Source organism: Hypomesus transpacificus, chromosome 26 (genome assembly GCF_021917145.1).
Source record: "Hypomesus transpacificus isolate Combined female chromosome 26, fHypTra1, whole genome shotgun sequence".
NCBI classification, from domain to species: domain Eukaryota; kingdom Metazoa; phylum Chordata; class Actinopteri; order Osmeriformes; family Osmeridae; genus Hypomesus; species Hypomesus transpacificus.
Window position 1 is genome coordinate 7,425,864 of NC_061085.1, and position 14,248 is coordinate 7,440,111.

Here is a 14,248-nt window from a genome sequence, read left to right on the forward strand (position 1 = left end):
ATGTCTTCTAAAACAGACTCGATGGCAGAATCATAACATCCCAGATCTCCAGCGGTAGCCATGTTTGTTCAAAACGAATTCAACTTAAGCGCTCTTTTGTGACGTAGGTGATTACGTTACTGTTGATCATCTGTCCATCATCGTATAAAGCCCGCCCTGGCAATTTCATTGGTTCGCCCAGATTTTTTGGGCGGGGAGAAGTTGGGCTGGCAGCCAGGCTATTGTGTCCCAGGCTTCATGCTGAAAACTGAAAACTAGAAGCTCTGTCACCGAGAAGCTACAGGTACTGGTGGCTGTGTAGAGAAGTGGGTGTTTTTTTTTATGATAATTTTTATCTAGGCTACTTGGTTACAAAATGTCAGTAGACGTCTACTGTTGATTGTTCTTCTACAGGTACAGTCCTGCACTTTTTTGGTGGTTCATGTTGTTTTAATTTGTAACTTGTCTAACTACATGCTCTTTTTGTTCTGCCCTTTGGGACTTATTTGGTTTCACAATGTATGCTTCATGTTTTGGCTGCTTGCAATGTTTGAGACTACCTCGTTGTTATGATCAGTGACCTATGCTCTTTTGTAAAGCTCTCTCTTGGAAGTCGCTTTGGATAAAAGCGTCAGCTAAATGCATAAATGTCAATGTCAATGTAAATTCGTCATACACCCAGCCAATACAATTGTCAACACATTTCCCCCATATTCCAGAAAGACAATGGCTTTATTGTTTTAATGGGAAAAAAGTTTTGATCCCCACTTTTAAAATCTGTCCTGTGCGCCTGGTACTGTAGTAGTCAAGATTATGTAAGTACTTTTGAATCGGGTGCTTGCAATACATGTGTCATGCCCCTAGGCTAGCTGTGACACTGGTTCTATTTCTTTTTTCTTCTGGGAGTCTCCCCTTGGAACAGACAACTATTCTCACCTGTGGCAGATCTGCTATCAACATCCTACTTAAACCCTGCTCACCATCCAAACTCTGCCAGATTGTAACATCAGTTAGGCCTACATGGTGAACCACTAGGCCGCACAGTCTCCGAGTAGGCCTATTGGATTATTTTTACCCATTTTTGTTGATTACTACTTATCTTTTTCTTGTGATTTTCAGTTCCCGGTCGAGACTCCAGTGTTACTCCATCCATTGCCTTGCCCGCTTTTGCCCGAAGACCTGCAGCCCATAGCTCACACATTCTGTTCTGGACAATAAAATAAATCTGATATCTGTGGGCAATGAAGGACTGTTACAAACACAACCAATCATTGCATTTGGACCGAATGCAATGATTGGACGGGCTAATTGCCTGTCTACCTCTATACCTGCGCACCACAGTCAGGCAGCATGTTTTTTAGGGGAGTGGCTTTTAAGGGAGAGGGTGGTATGTGGGTTGGATGTTTCAAAATCAAGTCAAACTTGTTAGTTAAATTTACCAACAATGCATTTAATAGGTCATGGAACCATTTTAAGATGCTATTAATATGTGTTAATGAGATTGCAAAGTGTTAATAAAAAATAAAATAAAAAGTGTTAATGATATAAGTAAGGATATGGGTTGTCATAAAATTATACAATTATTAGTAGCTAATAAGGTGTGTGTTCATTTCATTACATTTCATTACATTTCATTACATTTCTGCATTTAGCATTTAGTCGCTTTTATCCAAAGCGACTTCCAAGAGAGTTTTACAAAAGTGCATAGGTCACTGATCATAACAACGAGATAGCCCCAAACATTGCGGTATAGCCAAACATGAAGCATACATTGTGAAACCAAATAAGTCCCAAAGGGAAGAACAAAAAGAGCATGTAGTTAGACAAGTTACAATTAAACAGCAAGAACCTCAAAAGTGTAAGAGTGTACCCGTGGAAAAGGGAAGCAACAATAATACTTTTCACAGCGAGTACAATAATTTTAAGACAGTTACAACAAACCAACAAGAGCATCAAGTCTCTCAATAAGAATCATTGTGATCCTGGGGGAAACTAACATTCGGTCCAGCCAATCATTCCTAAGTGCCGTTGTACTCCCGGAACAAGTGCGTCTTGAGCCTTTTCTTGAAGGCAGGGAGACAGTCAGTATCCCTGATGGTGGTGTGGAGTTGATTCCACCATTGGGTGGCCAGACAGAAGAAGAGCTTGTGTTGGGACCGGGAGCTCTTGAGCGGTGGGATCACCAGACGGTTGTCAGAAGAATTACTAACTTACTAAGACCTTATTGCCTAATAACTGATGCTTATTACAAGTACATGGATGTAAAGTGTTTATTAAAGATCATATTTCATATTGAACATGAAATCCTAAAACATTGTTGCATTTAATTTTTGGATGTGACATTGTATGTTTGTGAGATCCAAATGTTTTTCATTTTAAGGACTGAAATAAATGTCTAAAATTCAGTTGTTGTTTGCCTATTTTTCTCTCACCTCTTAAGGAATACAAATGATATTTTTTTTGATGGTTTCAAAAAGCTTGTAAAGAAACAGAATGGGATATGCTGTAACAGTTTGATAGTGATGTAATTCCTTAGCCGACTGAACACCAATGAATCAATTCTGCTTCTTGAAAACGAAATATTGATATATACATATAATCTTATTTCTTCAAGATATTTACACTTTCAGTTGATGATCAGCTTCCAACCCCCTCTCTTTCCATTTCCTGTGCTTCAATAAAGAAAGGGGTAGATCATTTATAGTGACAGAACTGCAAAAGGAAGAAAGAGAGAGAGAAAAAAGCCAATTCCAGCCAAAGCGGAAAAAAGTTAAATAGGAGGAAAAACAATGTTTTTACAGAGCATTAATAACTGTAATACTGGTTTGAGGTGCCACTGCCAGTCTATGAAGGACCTTCTACATTGATTGTCGTGACAGTAGCCATGAAGCACGTCTGAAAGAGGCGATCTGGGTCAGGAGGTTGATTGTCACAGTCTAACTTGCCCCTCAGGAAATGCTTCCGAAGCCCTTGTGGACCGGTGGGGGCAACACATTGGCTTGGTCCCTGCTGTGGACTTGGCTCATTACCTGGAACACAAAGTCCTTTTTGACATTTGACTCTTCTCAACAATTGAATGCAACCAATGAAGTGTGGTGAAAAGAGAATAATTGTTTCTATATACTGCCACAAGTTACTGTAATTGCACAGGGGATTGTCTGACCAGTTTGACAAAAAAGAAAATAGACATTGTTATGGAAATGAGAACCTATTCGTCTTTGCAATCAGATGCCTCGTGATTTTCAGGCCCAGAGTGCGGTGGGGTATGGACCCACTGCAAAAGCAGTTTTTTACAGCATCCGGAAATCCGCCACCACATCACAATGAACTGTTTCAATTTAGTGTGAACATCCATGCTTTGACCTCACCATATATGACGGCCTTTCCTGTGTCAAACAAACACATACATCAGGACATTCAGATTGACTGACAAAAACCATGATGGTAAAGAAGGAAAACATGGAAGGATATAGATCACAAGAAAGATTTTTCTTAAGAAAAAACAACAAAAAACAACCAATCTTTTCTCCCTGACTGTAACATAGTCAGATTTAAATCACATGAGCAAAGGATTGACTGGCATAGTAGACTGTGGAGCATGACAACAAGGCAAGAACTGTACAGCAGAAACAAATGTCTCAACCACTACTATTCAACAATAATGGGCCAATTTTGTTCTAGTCCCTCGAGTGTGAAGTGCCAATTTGGCTGTCATGGTTATGCAAAACATTACACAAGAAAAAATAATTCTCTCATATGTCAATCTCTTATCTCTCTACCTCTTCTTCAAATTGCATGTTACACTTAAATGTATTTAGTGGTAATACAATTAATAATAATAATTAATGGTAATACAAAGAGATGTTTAAAATGTGACACTATGTCAGTCATCGTGTGATAACGAAAATATTACTTTAATATGTGACAGACGTGGTATTGCAAGCTCCGTCAGAGGTATCGGGCCTATTGCCATCCCGCACTTGGTTCGAACCTATCACCTCAGACATCCCAAGCGCCACCACTACCAACGAAAAGTTAGGAAAAGATGACACTGTTGGCTTTTTACATACCTGAGGAGTGAGTTTCACCGATACACACCGGCTACATCTATGAACTACTTGTTCTGAGCGGTGAACAGCCTGTAAAACTGTTGGTTAAGACACTCGTGAAAAACTGATGCTAATTATCTGGGAAACGTTTTCTGACGGCAGTCAAGTTGTCATTGTTTGTGTCAAACAAGTTGTGAATTTGTTTTAACAATAAAACAGGAGATCATGGTGACTGCTCAAAGTGATGCTCGAGCTCCAGTGGTTTGCTCTGTAGGTGAACGAAACTTTCGGAAAATTCTGTAGCAAAATCACGTGAAAAATTACAGGATATGCTTTTTTCCATTGGTTGTTGCATTAAATCTTACCCAGATACAATGGTGCTGTTTTCCAATTGGCTATTGTGCAGACCCTTTCTTTTTTTTTAATTGGCTGATAAGTGGCAGGCTCGACTAAAAACTCCAAGGGAGACGCACTTGATTCCTGCCTTCCATAGTGAGAGAGGCGCGGCCAAAGTAATTTTGGTTGGGTGGTGGGTGCTGCGCTGCGGCATATTTGTGTGGCGGGAGGGCGTGACAAAAGACCAAAATTAGTGACTGTCACGCTCAATGCGTGACACTTGAGAGCCCTTACATCATATAATGCTAGAGGGCAGTATTATGTTCATACCTATCATATATATTGCATTGTACTGACCTGGAGATTGGAGGGGGAGCCCATTGTCCAAGCCTCTGGGTTTGGTGGCAATGAACAGATAGCAGAGTACACAGACGGTGATGATGAAGGCTAGCAGAACCGCAGCTGCTATGGAGAGACCCACGAGAGCTCCCAGACTGCAGTAAAATGAGATCAGCACACTCTCAAAAACAATAAAACAAATGCTCTGTCAGTACGACTATGTAATTACAATAAACTCTGCGCAACTCTGTTTAGAACTTTCTGAAAACGATGTTAAAACTTAACATAGGCTGCACTTCCTCTTTGTTAGGCTATTGTAACTTACATTTAGATTATGCATTTTGAAGAGATCACTATGATGACGGTCTCATTCTGTTGGAGAAGGAATAGCTTCTCCTAGGAGAATATCTTAGGAAATCCAGGTAGCTTATCCAATTTAATTCTGATGGTTCTTCTTTTATTATGTGAATTTGACTCAATTGAGTAAATACATTCTTCAAAATATCTCGAAAATGGTCTAAACTGGACATGTTCAGGTTAGCCTATGCTGCTGATTTGTTTAAAACCAAGTTTTCAGAGAACGCTAGCTGGCTACAGGCTATATTATGCCCGAGATGCAACAGGTAGCTTAGGCTATAAGCACAGGATTGTAGGCTACTCTTTGGAAAACTTGATGCTTCCATATAATTCGCGAGATCGTCATTAGCGCCGCACCTGCTGTTGGTCTTACCTCAGCCACCACATGTATCCATACTCATAAGGGAAAAAACTGTTGGGGTCATCGCAGCAATATTTCACATCGTTAAAACCGCAACAAAAAACTGACCGTGCATTACTGTCTGATTTGGGGCACGTGAATCCATCCACAAACACTTTCTCTGCATTGTAGTAGCTCTTGCAGTCTGCGCTCATCCTTACTTGAAACCCACGCGTGGAGACAATTTTCAGTAAATGTTCAGGGCTGTGAGATGATCATACTAGATAAAGTCTTAACCCGTGAGATTCCATTTCGAAGTGATCTGAACTTTTTCAGTCAAACAGTAACGCAGGTTCTTGTCAGTGGTCTTGGCGACATAAAAAGGAATTTGAGCTTTCACTTTCCCCGCCAGACATCCCTACCAGAGCTGTCTAAGGTTCTGAACAGTTTCTTTCAATGTGAATCTCTCTGTCTCTCTCTCTCTGTCTCTCTCTCTCTGTCTCTCTCTCTCTCTCTCTCTCTGTCTCTCTCTCTCTCTCTCTCTCTCTCTCTCTCTCTCTCTCTCTCTCTCTCTCTCTCTCTCTCTCTCTCGCTCTCTCTCTCTGTGCCCCACTCCTTCCCTTTCTGATTATTCTAACTTTGTAGCAAAGTAGTGCAAACTATCTTTTAAAGGTAACATTTATAACCCATGAATTAAATCAATAAATCTAAAGCATATCATTCTGATTTGTAATGTTCTCAAATGAATAAGGGAGACAATCAGATTTCAAACATCTGTTTTTGTGTTTTGTACATGTGTTTTATCCCGTGTTCTAAACCTGTGTTTTACAGCTGTACAGCCCTCTGTACTGTATTTATGTTACTGTAATAGTTATTTTGTATACTATACTTGCATTTGTACTTTTTCCTCCTCTTGCCTGCTGCAAGTCCCTACCATTACTTTAACTATTTATTATTCAAAGAGAGCAGGTTTTAGAAACACTGGCCTATAGGTGATAAAGAGAGCCTAAACTTTGTAGTTAGATAATGCAGTATATAACAATACTGTATCTCCAGAGCACATGCTTTTTACGTGCATTCTAGATGCATAATTGAGCTTTTTATGCATTAACTATGAATGCAATTGATTCCAGCAATTTCAACAATGCTGAAAGCAATCACTTTTTTTTTTACAGTTTATCACAGTTGTTAACATACATTTCTCAAAGATTAACGGCTTTCTCAAAACTGCACACACAAAACTGAAAACCTCACACATAGAATGCTAAACCTGACACTCCCTTTGCAAGATAACTCTTTACCATCAAATCTCTTACCTGTTCACAAAATGGAACTTGTGTTCTCATTTGGTACACACAGCCATATTTTCAAATGACACACACATACTATTCATAACAGTACACACAACTAAGCATTTGCTGTACACTACCAAGCATTCACAGCACAATGTAGTGCAAAATTGAAAACACAGTAATAGAAATGGAACACACCATATGAATGACAATGACTCTGGAGGGTGATGTTCCCACCACGCTCGGCGGGGACCTCAATAATGGTGCGCTGGCCAATGACATTTCTGCCCCGGTACCTCCTCTTCACCAGGTTGAATCCAACCTCATCAGTGAATATGTATTCATATAGCTCATTAGCTATGTCATGCTCCTGGATCCGCTGAAACAGACAGCATGATAATGCAAGTTATAGTATGGACACAGATAGGACAACACAGTGGGCTACAGTGAGACACTGTAGAAAAGGAACAATATTGGATTTCAGGTACAATACATGCATGTGTCAGTGCTGAATGTATGGGACAAGCACAAACTCTCGCCGTAACTCTTTGATGTGGTCTGTGTTCCGGTCGAATGAGACCCTGTACACTTCTTTCATCCGCATGGCATGCCTACGGAGAACACGGTCCAGTGTAAATAAGCTGACGGTCTGGATGTTTCTGAATGTGGCATGGTCAGCCAGGATCCTGGAGTGTGAGAGCATTGTTTTCACAAACCATTTTTACAATGTCAGTCTACTGTTCGGCTGTGAAAGTGCATGTTCTTCCTCCACAGTGTTGTTCATTTAGTCCTGGAAAATAAAAATGCTGTGAGCACACTGTATTCTATTGATATGCAGTATTTCAGTACACAAGGCAAATAGAATTCATACCTGTTCTCCATTCTAAAGGTTCTAATGATGGCAGCAACTGTGAAGCGGCTAAGATTTGGTTGGACCCTTTTGCCAACCTCCCTCATGCTCAAACCATGGTTAAGCACATGGTCAACCACGGTGGCCCGAATCTCATTTGAGATCATCGTCCTTCTTCTTTCTCTTCCTCCTCCCTCTTCTTCTCCTCCTCCTTCTTCTCGTCGTCCTCCTCTTCCTTGTCCTCCTCCTCTTCCTTGTCCTCCTCTTCCTCTCCCTCCTCTTCCTTGTCCTCCTCTTCCTCTCCCTCCTCTCCCTCCTCTTCCTTGTCCTCTCTCTTGTCCCACTCTCACTCTTACTCTTCTCCTTCTTTGGTTGTCGATATGTTCTAAATTCTCCATTGTTCACCAAACAAAACAGAGGCTCAAAGCCCTTTTTATGCTGCAGTCCTGATCGCAAATTGCTCACCAGCAGGCTTAGTGAGTAACGGAATACATGTAACGGCGGTATGTAATAGGAATACAAAAAAAAGGTATATGTATTCCGGTACAGTTACAAAAAAAAATCTAATTACAGATACTTTTAGGAAAAATTTGGATTACAAACAGGATTACGCATATAAAATACACATTTTAGATTTTAAAATTAAGAACATTATCATGCACTTCACAAAACTCCACGAGAAGCCTCCCCGCAGTGAACATGCTGTCCCTATCCAAGGAATCCAAGGAATATTCACACACATACTAAATGCTGTCTACCTTTACATTAGCGATAGTGCCTCAGCTGTTAGCTGCAGAGCTAATGTTACAGCCAGGGTTAGGGGCTTCTAAGGGTAGCAAGCTAGGTAACCATATAGTAAGCAACAAAATGATATAGCGTCAGTTGACTTACTTGTCCGAGGTTTGTAGCTGGACCAAGGAGAGTTAGTACTGATCCAGAATTTAATTTCAGACGGTCAGCAAGGCCAACTTTGTATTGGCTCAAATTAAGGAAAAAGTGGTGGCTGAAATGTATGGCGCAGACATGCAAAACTATGCTTCGTTTGTTTGCTCTCCAGGAAATGTCTATCCAGGAAAAAAGGATATCGCACTCGTCCATTCACGGTCGTAGCTCAGTTTCTCATGGGCGGGCCAGATTATCTGGGCGGGCAAAGCAGAGAGAGGGGAGGTAACCTTCCTCCTTGTGACGCTAATTATGGAAGCAAATCAGTGCCATAATGTTTTGAAATTGAAAAGGCATTAAAAACTTAATATTGAAATTTAAAAAACACTGAATTCTCATCTGAATATATTTCAATGTAAAATAAAAATTTGATCTTCAAAATTCAACCATAAAAAACTCGACCCATTCAAATTCATTCAGAAAATATTCGAGCTGAAAAAATTCGAGCCCCAAAAAATTGAGCCTATAAAATGCGATTCAATTGTGTTTCATATTGCAAAGTAAAATTAGTAAATGGTTATCACCCTGGCCTTTTTGCTTGTGCCATTTCTGTTAGTGACGTTAGTGACGTCGTAGCGTCAGTGACTGTGGCTAGCAAATTAGCCACCGTTAGCTTCACTTTTGCCACAAAAACTTAATTAAAACTTAAACCGTGCAACGGAACATAAATCCCAATAGAACCAACGCAATCGTGACCAAGATGAACCTTTTGACATCCACGTTGTCTATGTAGTCCAAATATTGACTGAGCCTTAGGGGCGCGAAAATAAACAATAAAAAGATAAATAAATATATATGTGAGATAACAATGGTTGTGCCCTTGCCGAAGGTAACACACACCCAATGAATTATCTTTAAAACTGTAATAAACTGTAATAAAGCACTTGTGATAAGGTGGCCTGTCTGTTATTTTTGTTGTAAAAAAACATCCATACATTTAATGCCCTTTTCTAAAGACATGTATATAGTGCTTCTAGTTAAATTTATAATCAAGGGCTAGAAGTAAACATCTTAGGTCTCTGACACCCGACTCATCAGCACCAGACCTATGGACATACCTCCCTGTACACCAACAGCTGCAGCTCCAGTCATCAGTCATCCACCTGATGTTTGCGGATGACACCACCCACATTAGGTTCATCTATTGTGGGGAGGAGTCTGATTACAGGTGGGAAGCTGACATTAAATCAATCTGATGGGATGTTTGTTTCTCTGCAGTCCCAAGTTCAGTGCCAAATGGCCTACAGTGTGATTCCTGCAGCAATCCCTCAGACACTGTGTTTAACAACCCGGCATACTGTGTCGGACTAAAGGATACATGTGCTGTGGCGAGGTGGCGAGGTGAGGTGTCTCAACGATGAAATGATCCTGAACATGTGATGAAGTACTAACTGTACTACTGAACCGTGTATGCACTGAAGAGATGGTCTGTATGTTTGTTTTTCTTTTACAGCAAGCAATGGTGTCTTCAAGGGCTGTGTATCCTCAAATATGTGCACCGTGTCTCTCCTGGCTGCTTTTGTGCCTGGTCTAACCAGCCCCTATTACTGGTCCGGTGTCTACCACAGCCCCCACTACTGGTCCAGTGACTACCACAGCCCCCACTACTGGTCCGGTGACTACCACAGCCCCCAATACTGGTCCAGTGACTACCACAGCCCCCACTACTGGTCCGGTGACAAAAAAAAACACCACTACTGATCCGGTGACTACAAAAGCCACCACTATTCGTCCTGTGAATAACGCAATGCCCTCTACTGGTGCAGTTAGTGTAGTCCTCATGTCAATGTGGGTTACTCTGTTCGTAAAACTTACCTACTAAATAAACATAAAGACACATGCATGCACAATCTCTGATTTGTTAAAGTAACAGAAACATATGGACTTATGTGATATGATTGTCAGCACACAGAATCATCAGTATGATGTACGTTTTACAGAATACACTTGTTTACTCCTATTTTATTTTTTGATATTTCTTTCTTTTATTGTACAACATGTTATTTCAAAAGTTGACCATTTTTATTACTAATGAGATCATAAATATTTAAGAGGAGAACTTTTTAAGAAACAATCAGTAAAAACAGTATGTTTTTTTTCCGATTGAATGTTTGTTGGGTTTTTGTATCACATATTAATGAATTATGTTAAAGACTTTGTGTGCTGCTTGTAGGGACACAGACAATCGTAGGTGACAGGGCCTCAGTCATCCTTGGGGATTCCAGAGGAACATATCATCCTCTTCCAAAGCCCTCTGAAGAATGCACGGATTCCCTTATTTTTCTTCTTCTCCTTCTTCTCCTTCTTCTTCTTCTTCTTCTTCACCTGTTTGTCTTCATGTACTGAGTAATAACAGCATACATCACTGAATTAATTTCACGCATTACAAACTGAGGTAATGGAGGCCAAATTATCGTGGAGCTTTGAATAACTCACCAGCACACCTTGCAGCCTCTCCACTGCACTGCTCAGGAACAAGCTCGGTGAGCTGAATACAGAGACACAGAAATGAACATGTGTCTAAAAACATCCAAAGGTGAAGATGGTGTTTAGTAAAAAAGAGCAAGGTGCACAAACCTTAGAAAATCTTAACCCATATTGTCTCTTACCTGAGGAAGCTGAGTGACCAAGGGGGGTCAGTCAGAGACAGAGATCAGGGCCAGGGATCTCCTCTTCTCAGACTCTTTCACAACCTTCTCCAAGAGTTCATTAAGAACATCCTCTGCAGCAATCTCAGACTTCCCATTGATGAGGGCCACCTTCCGTGTCTGAGAGATCTGTAAACAGCAAATAAGTGTAAAGACTTCAATACGTTATATGTACTGTTGTCTGAACAGCAAAGTAAGCTTTGATGAATGATGCCAGACCTGGGTATCCAGGGGAGTGGTCATGTGAACCATTTCTACTACAGCTGCTATGAGGTCCTCCACAACTTTGGAAGCTGCAGTCTTCAGGCCAGCTACCAGCTCCTTGGCTCCAGCCTTCATGAACGCTTTTTTAGCACGGACATCAGCGATGTGTCCAGTTGCCACAAGCTGTATGGCTTCAGGAGGCAGTAAGGCCAGGGAAAGACGTTCAGAGACAGCAGCCAGGGATCCCTTTTCCACCAACTTCTTCTCTGTCTTCTCCAGGAGTTCATCAGGATCATCATAATAAATGATGAAAACATAGAACATGTTGCAATATGAACATTGAACATGACAAGGACGGTAAAATAACTTTAGATATGTTTAGGTGCATACCAGCTGTTTGGGCAGGATAGGCCTGTGACAGTAAGAGAGGTCAGCCAGAAATCTTTTCTGCTCTGAGTCCACCACCTTCCCCAGGAGCTCATTTGGGACTTCCTCAACAATGATGGGTGCCTCGATCTTCCCACGAAACTCCTCAAGCTCCGAGGAATGATCATCAGCCAGGGGTAGCTGGTACTTGAAGGCAGCAGCCATTTTGCTTTGGTACATCTTTCCCAGATAGGTCACCACCGCCTGGACCACAGGCTTCAACTGGAAGAAGGTGCTGTTGAAGCCCAGTAAGTTGAAGGTGTTGGCTGTTTCTGTGAAGCACCGAAGCACAGCGGCCATCTTGTCCCGTGCAATTATACCTGTAACTGAGGTCAAGAAGTGCCTGGAGTAGTTGCCACAATGGGACAGGAAGATGGAAACCACTCTCATGACAAGATCACAGATTTCACAAGTGGCTGCCACAGCCTTCTTTCCCACAACAGAGACAAGGCCCAGGTTACTCAATTGTATGGTTAGCTTAGCCAGAGACCGCTGGACCATCTCTCCGGGTTTCTCCCGCAGGTGCTTCAGGGAACAGGTCATCATGCCTGGGACCAGGACCTCAGCTCCCATGGTGAAGTCAGGCATCGTCAGGTATACAAACTCTGGCTCAGTTTGTCCAGACGATGATGTGGAAGTGCTCTTCATGCTCCCTGTTGCCATAATAGGAAGGCCTTTCAAGGCCGGAGAGAGGCATTTCCTCACATCCTGAGTTGCCGCAGACCGGATCTTTTGGAGGAACGTGTCCAGACCCTCCACTGTTATCTTCACGGAGAGAGAAAGAGATAAGGAGATCTAATTTAGATATTTTAGTCACCAAACTAAATCTTCTCAGTGTCATGAGAGAGGCTAAGGGCAGAAACAAATGCTGTTGTCATTCATACCTTTCCGTCAAACAGCTCTGACAAACGACGTTCGTATGCTTGCATTTCACTGAGAATGTTCTCCAGCTCACAAACTAGCTCACGCATTTTGGTGTTCTCCTCCTGAATCCAACATTTGAAACTATTAACACTGAATAATCATCTCCAAAATGTCACTCAAATAATGACTTCTCAGCCTTTTTCTTTTCTTTACAGACACATTACATTTTGAAAAAGCATTGGTTACTTAATCTTTAACATATTAAGTATTCAGCAATAGCAGATTTAAATGAATTCCTACTGTGTAACATAACCTCAAACTCATATTCATCTTCACTGTTCATTTTGGTGAAACAGTTATTTACCTAAAGAATAACATAGGCAATCAAAATGTCTATAAAAAGATATCTAAATAACGTCCATTACAGTTACTGATAATTATTGCAGATACGGTTTACTACAATTCTGGTGAGGAGGACAACAATAAGCTTTTACTTTAGTACTTCAGAATGGAATGACATTATGGAATATTAAGACATTGTGACATCACAGTTATTGAGCGCCATAGTTGTTGTATTCAGTTTCTGTACACAGAAACTGAATATAGATTAGGGTAGCTTACTGTTAATGACATAAATGTAGATGTGGTAATCAATGATAATACCAACTAAAGAAATATTGTGATGCACAGTATGGGTCATTTATATAAACCATAGCTTATACTGTACATTCATATAAGCTGCCTACATGTTTGAAAATTGTAATCATGGGAAACTACCAGCGCCATCAGTCCATCAAACATTTAAACTGCCTCTACCACAAATTGACTTTAAATGATATGGCATAATTGGTAATAATAATAGACGGCAGTTATTTAGGGTAGCCTAATAACAGCATAGAGCAACAGTTTGTCAACAACAGTTGAACAAAGATTTAGTTCAGAGCTGATCACTGGCTTTGCTTGCTACGTTCAAAAGGTGACACTTCCAGATATCAGCACAGGCCTGTCCGAGATTGCTTTCGAACCACATGAACCCAAATCAACATTTATGGACTGACATAGAAAAGAAGACTTAACCTTTTTAAGTATTACATTAAATAAAATACCACATACCGTAAGCCTTACCTGAGAATTCGGTTATTTAAATAGGCAAATTCGTTGTGTTTTTCTTCTTTTCTTGCAGTAAATTATTCAACGGAACGCGACGTTGGTCGTACCGTGATCGAGGTCAAATAACTTCTGGTGACTCCAAATGTTGTCTTTTCATTTATAATATTAACTTTTGACGTATCCATTATGACGTATTTATTCCAACTCAATTAACTCAATTAACAGATCCGTGCGGTTTTATTGTCAATCACTGATGGTGAAAAATAACATTACAGTTCAACAAACAAACAATAACAAGAACGAAAATAAATACATAATTTAATCAAAACTATAAGGATACCAATAACTGTAAATATAAACGAGTCAACAGAAGAATCTAGTGCATTTAGAAAGGAAGTAACTCAAAACTGGAGAAAAAATATGTGAAGATGATGTTGACGAAGTATAAAATTGTTTTTCTTTTTACCTGTAAGATTAAAAACTCTCTCTTGGAAGTCGCTTTGGATAAAAGC

General features: G+C 40.5%; 2 protein-coding genes across 3 annotated transcripts; both read right to left on the reverse strand.

Moving 5' to 3' along the window:
- Positions 1-2,485: 2,485 nt before the first annotated feature.
- LOC124487490 (protein shisa-like-2A) lies at positions 2,486-5,615 on the reverse strand. The gene is made up of 3 exons (XM_047049866.1): positions 5,434-5,615; positions 4,722-4,858; positions 2,486-3,008 (listed from the first exon to the last, which is right to left on the reverse strand). Exons 1-3 carry the CDS (start codon positions 5,613-5,615, stop codon positions 2,824-2,826), a joined length of 504 nt encoding a protein of 167 aa, XP_046905822.1. The 3' UTR covers positions 2,486-2,823.
- A 4,889-nt stretch (positions 5,616-10,504) lies between these two features.
- LOC124487464 lies at positions 10,505-13,909 on the reverse strand. 2 transcript variants are annotated; one of them, XM_047049818.1, is made up of 7 exons: positions 13,752-13,909; positions 12,647-12,748; positions 11,727-12,527; positions 11,352-11,606; positions 11,094-11,261; positions 10,921-10,972; positions 10,505-10,826 (listed from the first exon to the last, which is right to left on the reverse strand). In XM_047049818.1, exons 2-5 carry the CDS (start codon positions 12,731-12,733, stop codon positions 11,121-11,123), a joined length of 1,284 nt encoding a protein of 427 aa, XP_046905774.1. In that variant the 5' UTR covers positions 12,734-12,748; positions 13,752-13,909; the 3' UTR covers positions 10,505-10,826; positions 10,921-10,972; positions 11,094-11,120. The 2 variants fall into 2 exon arrangements, with proteins under 2 accessions (XP_046905774.1, XP_046905773.1); XM_047049817.1 differs by having other exon boundaries at positions 11,352-11,609.
- Between the last annotated feature and the right edge of the window lie 339 nt (positions 13,910-14,248).